Consider the following 7,967-nt stretch of genomic DNA (forward strand, 5'->3'; position numbering starts at 1 on the left):
AGGGAATGTATGATCTGCAGCACTTTGAAGCAATATATTGATAAATACAATTGAAGAAAATAATTAGTTCTTATTACATTTGTTTTCAAATAAAATTAAAATAAAAAAAAAATTTAAAAATGGATCATTTTTATTTCATATGCCTTCCACACGGATGTGTTTGGTAGAAAGTTAACATTTAACCTCTTAAAAAGACATAACTATTAATGAGTTAAAAAGTTAATCTAATCTTTTTAAATATTTAAACGCCTCTTTAATATAAATTTGAATTTAATAAATGTATTATTTTTAATTGCATTTCTTATTTTAATGGCTCCTTTCAAATGAGAAAACGTTTTAGGAAGATTTTCATAGGATTAATTACAAAACTTTTTGAGAATTTTTTTTAATAATATATATTTCTTTTTATTGCTTAAAATTAATTTTTATGATTTGCTAATTATAACTTCAAATTTAATTTTAATTGTAAAATTAAAAATTTTTTTACCATATATGAGTATATCTTTCTAAAGTATATAATATTATTTATCTTAAATTTTATATTTTAATTGCATCTCAATCTTTAAATTGTTCTATTATAAGAAATTCTTATTTTTTATATTCGCAGGGGGCAGCATTGAATTTTTTTTTTTTAATATTTATTATTCTTGTTCTAAACGAGAAGGTTTATTGGGCCTCCATTAGGGCCTGAATGTTGGTTCAGAATCCACCTATACATTTTCTTCTCGACCTTACTGCTTTGGGGTGTTTTAAAGAAACCACCCGCCTAGCTGCAAACCTCCACCGTGACTCCTCCGCTGACGTGAACAGCTTACTGGCCCGCCCAACTTTGCTACTTTAGCTAGACGTAATAATGACCACTCGAATTGCTCCAGGAGTGGGAGCGAATTTGCTAGGCCAACACTCGGCTGAGAGGAATCAGGATGCCACTGCTTACGTCGGCAATCTTGATCCTCAGGTGACTGAGGAATTGCTGTGGGAGTTATTTGTTCAAGCAGGCCCTGTTGGTATGGTTTTATCTTTGTTTTTTCCTTGCTTTTAACATGAATTTTTTTCATTAATTAACCTCTTTACAATTTGTTTCCTATCCTAGTTAATGTGTATGTTCCAAAGGATAGAGTAACAAATCTTCACCAAGGATATGGATTCGTCGAATTCCGGAGCGAAGAAGATGCTGACTATGTAAGTCTCTACCCAATGGGAATTGCTTTACTCTTGTTTTTATTTTAATTTGTTTTCTTTGGGATTGTTGCGAGCATTTTTAGTTCTTCATGTTGATTATCTTTTGCTTCCTTTGATGTCTGTGCAGGCAATTAAAGTTTTGAATATGATCAAGCTTTACGGGAAGCCAATACGTGTAAATAAGGTATAAAAGTTTTAGTTTATATATATATATATATATATATATATATATATATATATATATCTAGGATTTATGGTTTCTATATTGGTTGAATTGGTTTTTTTTTAAAACTATGCTAGGATGTTATGGTTTTCATTTTCTGACCTTTTGGGTTTCAGGCGTCGCAAGATAAGAAGAGCTTGGATGTAGGAGCGAACCTCTTCATCGGAAACCTTGACCCTGTAAGTTGGTTTTTTTTTTTTTTTTTGTGGGGGGGGGGGGGGTGTGGGGGTGGTGGTGGTGGTGGTTGGTGTAAAAAAATGTGCTTGGTTTCTGTTTGTTATGTTTATTACTGTTGATTTTGGATCAAATGCTTTTTATCTTTTGCAGGATGTTGATGAGAAACTTCTGCATGATACTTTCAGTGCTTTTGGAGTTATAGTTGCAAATCCCAAGGTCATTCCCCTGAACTTTCTGTCAGTTGAATCTTCAACTTCTCCAGTTAAAGAATAAGGGAGAGGTGTGTGGGGGGGTAGTGAGCTGCAACTGCTTGCTATGATAATTAAAATCCTTATTGGAACCAGCCAAGAATGAGTCGATGTTCCTAAGGTTCATTGAAGTCATTTGGCTTTTGGATAATTGTTAAAGTGGCAATATTAATTTGCTGATTTGTTTCGATAAAATTTAAACTTCACAGGATGGATTCAAGTTTACGTCCTATATTAGGTTTATCTTATATTAGTCATTATTTTTTCCTTGATGAAGATTTGTTACTCTGTAGTTAGGCTCACCATCCCATTTTCTAGAAATGCTTGTTTATGAATGACCACATGAGGAAATTTTCTGATTCTTAAATTGATGCATCTTTCTACTTCTTTTGAGGCAGATGGATCCATTATATATGTATATATTTGCTTAAGTTAATTCAGCTCTCGAACTGCTTTTTTTTTTTAATTATTAAATTGGTTCTCATGTTTAATTTTTCAGATGTCATTAGAATGCGAATAACGCAATTATTGTGATTTAATGGACAGCTAGGAGTACCTATATGTGATGAATATAGTACTGAGTGTGGATTTTATCCATGTAATGAGGAATCTTCTGTCTTCAAGCTGGTCTTGTGAGTAGCATATGATGCTGGTCGACTCTTATATTTATCCACAAAACATTAAGCGCCATTCCATAACATGGGCATGTTTTGGATAACAATTTCTATTTTCTGATTATTATTATTATTGTTAATTTTGTGAAAAGTTGATACTTATCCATTTACTTTCGTATTCTGATGCTTGGTACTTATATTTTCAGATAATGAGAGATCCTGATACTGGAAATTCACGTGGATTTGGTTTCATCAGCTATGATTCTTTTGAGGCATCTGATGCAGCAATTGAGGTAACTTAATGTTTTGTATATGCATTCATATCCTCCAAATCTGCTCGAGAGATATTATAAGTGGGTCAAAGCATAGATTTTATAGTTTTAATAGAAATACTTATTAGAAAAGTGTTAATTGTTTCCTCTTCTATTCTTTTCTTTCTCTGCTGCCCTCCCATTAGCTTCCCTTCCACCAGCGTTTTGCTGCTTTTTGTGAGTTCTGACATTTTGTTGTTCTCCTGAAGGCCTCTCTCTCTCTCTCTCTCTCTCTCTCTCTCTCTCTCTCTCTTAATCTTTCTCTTTTCATCCTTTTTTGGTATAAAACCGAGAAAACTTAATAAATTGGACTGAACTAAAACTTCCATAAGTTTGTTTTGATTATGTTTGTTGTGTGTAGATATCACCATTCAATTCAATATTAAATTTAAAACTGAAAACTTCGATTAGTTCTAAATTTCTATACTGACTGAAAAGGACAGGTAGTCAATACCTCGGCAAATCCTAGTAGATTGTGTGAACATTGTGGCTTGATTTACCTATTTTGACTTTGTGGACTTAACAGGCAATGAACGGTCAGTATCTTTGCAACCGTCAGATAACAGTTTCATATGCATATAAGAAAGATACTAAAGGAGAGCGCCATGGTACCCCAGCAGGTGAGGCTTTCTGAATGGTGTCTTATTGCTCTAATGTGTTCTTCTTCTATTACTTATGTTGTTACCTCTTACCTTGATGGCATCCTTTCCTAGTTGACTGAAATGATAGTTTATGGTGAACTTGATCCTTTTTGTGATAGAAGTGGTTTAATTGCTGCTACTATGATGCAGAGAGAGTTTTGGCTGCAAGCAATCCGAGTTCCCAAAAGAGCAGGCCGCACACTTTGTTTGCCAGTGGGCCTCCAACTCTTCCAAGCATGCCTCAAGCCAATGGTACAGTTGGTGCACCAGTTCCTCCACGCCCATTTGCAAATGGTGCTGTTGCTCCAGCTCCAATTCCAGCACTCCGCCCACCACCCCCACCAAATGCAGCCTTCCCTGCAATGCAGGTAGCTGGACAACCAGCTTGGCAGGCTCAGCCCCCACAGCCAGGTCAAACGATGGCGCCACTAGGTATTCCTCCACCTCCAATGCAATTCAGGCCACCACCTCCAAACATGCCACCTCCCCAGGCAGCTCAAGTCCTCCAAAGGCCTCCCCCACAGCAAATGGGAATGGGAATCCAACCACAAGTGTGGCGGCAGCCACCACCTCCACAGCAGTTGGTTGGTGGACTCCTAACGCAACAAATGATGATGCAACCACCTCCCCCACCCAATGCACCTCCACCACCACCTCCATCAAGTTGAAGATTAGAGCAGTTATTCCTTATGCTGTCCATAACACCAGCTGTTATCTTAGGTGTTTCTTGTATCATCTGTTGCTTCAATTTGGACAATAATATGCTATAATCATCCTTGAATGAGCTGATATGACGGAATGTTTTGATTTTTGAGACGGAACTTTACATGCTTCAACTTCATATTATTTAAGTTGTATCTAGATGTTTTATTTATTTAGTTATTTATTTAGTTTTTGACTACCTTATATATTGATTTACCAAGTAAGACACATGAGAAGTGTATAGAGTTCCTTGACTTCTTATACATTGATTTACCAAAGACTACTCCAAGTAATGTTTATAATCCATTAGTTCATCTGATTAGATGATGCAATGAGAACAGCCAAGGAGTGAGATGAAACTGAAAAGGAGGAGAGGGTGAATCTCGTTCTTCAAGAAGCCCAAAAATAGAACAACCCAGAAGGTCTCGACTCGCAACACAGGTTCAACCAGTGTGCTCATGTGGATTAAAAGAAGCAAAGTGGCCCCAGAAGATAAGCAATCTTAGCATTGCAACAAGAGAGGGATGAAAATGCAGTGAATTCCATGGAGATTTAAAGCATGATGTTGAAGATTGAATTCAGTCGGAGGAGAAAATTAAAAGATTTATCGAGTGAATTGAACAATCAAGGCAAGACAAATCCAAAAAAGAGGGCAAATGGTGAAGGTCACTTGTGGAAATAGCACAAGCAAGAGGCAAGTACAAGCATCGCATTAAGACATGCTAAGGTCTAATTAATCAACAATTTTCTAGTACAAAGCCTATGGAAAAGTACGTCGTTCTCCTCATCCTAAATAATCCTAAACAATTACCATATGGTATCGTTAATGAGAAAAACGAAACCGTTTTTCATCTTAGCAACGAGAAAGTATGAAATTGAATCTTCTTGTAACTTATTAATATTATTATACATTTGAGTTTAAATATATATATATATATATATTTTTTTTTTTTACTTATTGATGGATTGTAATAATTTGAAAGTGTTTCAATAACTAAAAACATTATCTTTTATTTTATTTTATGCATAGTTTTATTTTTTTTTTCTTTTGCTTGCTAATTTTTCCTTATGAAATTTATAATCTTGTGACATTAGTTTTACCTTTCATAAAAAAGAGTAATTATTAAAAAAAAAAAGCAAAAAGATATGATTATAATAAAGAATTAAATAAAACTTAATTTCTACTTATAACTTGTAATGCCTTGCTCCAAACACTAGAGGAATTGTCCGAGTTGGCCCACCCCATACTAAGCCTCACGATTTTATCCTATTGGTGGAATGAAGAACTTCCCAGGAAGTCACCCATTTCCACCAAAAGGCGTCTTTAGTGATTAGTTTCTCCCAATGTATGATTGTGTTTATTCCTGGCCCCATTTGGATAAGGGCACCAGCAAGCCTTGCCCTCCCAGAGAACCACTCTAGCCGAGACCTTCCCTTTCCGCACGGGATGTTACAAGCCCACCAGCTTCCTACTGGTTCGTTCCTGAACCATACATATACTAAAGGGGATCCGGCTCTGATATCATCTGTAATGCCCTGCTTCAACCACCAGATGAATTGTCTGTTTTGGCCTATCCTATTCTGAACCTCATGATTTTGTCCCATTAGTGGAATGGAGAACTTTTCAGGAGGTCACTCCCTTTTCGCATGGGATGTTACATAACTAATAAAATCATTAAAAAAATCTGCACAAATACATAGGCAATGTCCAATATAAGATAACGTCAGAACAATTATAATCAAATAAAAAGGAAAAAAAAAAAGAATTTGAAGTATCTTAACCGCTTAATTGCTGTTGATGCAGCTAGTAAGGATTAGAAAGCTAACTATGTTAAATTGCTAAACGAAATACTTCTAAGTTATTTCTTTCTATTTTTTTCTTCACTAGATCAATAAATCTAATTGAAAATTTTAGCTTTTATCTAGGCCTCATGAAAAAGCGAAAAAGAAAGTGTCAATAAGATTAATTCGATTAGGTAAGATGAATACTTTTTTTATTAATTAAAATTTGATTATAATAAAGAGTACTAGTAAATTATTTATTTTAAATACACTAAATCGATCTTTCTAATTTTGATAAAATAAAAAGCTCATTCGTGAAATCTCCTAATCACAAGTATAAAAAAAAAAAAAAAAAAAAAAAAAAAAAAAAAAATTGTCACCCACCTACTTTCTTTCGGATGAGAAGATCAAATGCAATTTATCATCTACTTTCAGATATCAGTTAATCTTTTTGACTTTTTAAAATTAAATGAAAAGAAATGGAAATTGAGATTGGTCCCCCACCCCCCCACCGAAAAAAAAAAAGTCAGAAACATGGGCTTGTAACCATGTCCACAGCTTTGGTCAAATCTGAGTAGCTTTGCCTATCCAGACACCTTTTAATCACCTCCTCTCTCCTCCCCCCCACACCCTTTAATATTCAAAAGCCAATTTATCATTCTTCAACTTCAACAACACAAACCAAAAAATCCCAATGAGTTCTGTAGAGGAAGAAGATTTCTTTGATCGTCTTCCAGACCAACTTCTGCTTCTTATCTTCAACAAGCTACAAGATGCCAAATCTCTTGCTCGCTGCCTCTTAGTCTCCCATCGCTTTGCTTCTCTTGTCTTCCAAACTGACACGGTCTTTCTTTCCATCTCTCCTCGCAAACACAACTCAAAGTCAAGCCATCGATTACCCGTGAACATTTTAAAGATTCTTTTCTTGAAGTTCATTGCCAAACCACTCCAGTTCTTTCACCATAAAATTGCTCCTAACAAGTCACCTGCTAGAAACTCTGGTAATCTCTCATATTACTCTCCTAATGAAGTTTTGAAGCACTTCAAAGATGTTAAATCTCTGCACATTGAGGTTCCATCTCATGGTGGTAAGGTAGGTTTGGAGGGTATTGGTTCATTGCTTAAATGGAAGGCAGAGTTTGATGTTGAGCTCAAGAATTGTGTTGTTCTTGGCGCTACATCTTTTCAGGAAAGCATAGATCATTTTCAAAACCAGAGAGAAGACATTGTTGAGCAAGTATTAACTGATGATGAACTCAAGTTACGAGTTGTATGGACGATTTCTTGCTTGATTGATGCATCTGCGAGACATTGGTTGCTAAAGGAGGTTCTAGCAGAACATCACAGGCTTGAAAATGTGACCATAAGTGATATAAATAAGCAAGGAAAGCTGTGCGTGGGAAAAGATCAGATTACTGATATGAGAAATGCATTGAAGTCATTGGCAACAAAAGAATCATCAACGGAGAGAAGCCGAGTTCCAGATTTGAGCATGAAGCTATGGTACGTGCCCGTGCTAGAGTTACCAGAAACAGGTTTCTCGATGAAGGGAGCGACACTAGTGGTTATTAGACCTGTTGACGGGGAGATCAGAGATTTAAGTGATGATCACGGTGATTTTTCCGGTTTTGATGGAGAGGAAAGTGAAAATAAAGCATTTGATGAAGCTGTGAGGGAGATGATGAAGATGAGGAAGAACTACGTGATGACAATGAGCTCCTTTTGAGTTGTGAAGTTTGGGGATTAGCTTGCAGTCGCAGACAATTTGCCTAATTTTTGGAAATTAATTAAATTTGTCATTGGAAACACTGATCTGAAGCATAATCCCGTTGTTCATCTCTTTCAACTAGTGATTCAATATAAAAAAAGCAAGTGGATGTATTGCAATTTGCAACCATCTTCTGAGTGCTCTTTTTATTCAACCCAGCAATTAGAAAACTAATCAAGTTCAAAAACTCATTGGGCAAGTTGTAGCTGCTATACAACTGCACCGTAGCATAGATGATCAGAGATTTACACCTCTATTCACTTTCACTTGCTTCAAAAATTTGAAAAAACAAAGTAGAGTCTCAATATCATGGAAGACA

At 35.6% G+C, this 7,967-nt stretch overlaps 2 protein-coding genes across 2 annotated transcripts; both read left to right on the forward strand.

Annotated features, from left to right (window-relative positions):
* Positions 1-724: 724 nt before the first annotated feature.
* On the forward strand, positions 725-4,297 carry LOC110634407 (uncharacterized). Its single transcript, XM_021783390.2, has 8 exons — positions 725-1,007; positions 1,094-1,182; positions 1,310-1,366; positions 1,522-1,584; positions 1,733-1,798; positions 2,651-2,737; positions 3,282-3,375; positions 3,547-4,297. The coding sequence occupies exons 1-8, from the start codon at positions 854-856 to the stop codon at positions 4,062-4,064; spliced, it is 1,128 nt and encodes a 375-aa protein (XP_021639082.1). The 5' UTR covers positions 725-853; the 3' UTR covers positions 4,065-4,297.
* An 836-nt stretch (positions 4,298-5,133) lies between these two features.
* Positions 5,134-7,777, forward strand: LOC110634400 (F-box protein At4g18380). Its single transcript, XM_021783382.2, has one exon. The coding sequence runs from the start codon at positions 6,575-6,577 to the stop codon at positions 7,604-7,606; it is 1,032 nt and encodes a 343-aa protein (XP_021639074.1). The 5' UTR covers positions 5,134-6,574; the 3' UTR covers positions 7,607-7,777.
* Positions 7,778-7,967: the final 190 nt, after the last annotated feature.

Source organism: Hevea brasiliensis, chromosome 16 (genome assembly GCF_030052815.1).
Source record: "Hevea brasiliensis isolate MT/VB/25A 57/8 chromosome 16, ASM3005281v1, whole genome shotgun sequence".
Taxonomy (NCBI): domain Eukaryota; kingdom Viridiplantae; phylum Streptophyta; class Magnoliopsida; order Malpighiales; family Euphorbiaceae; genus Hevea; species Hevea brasiliensis.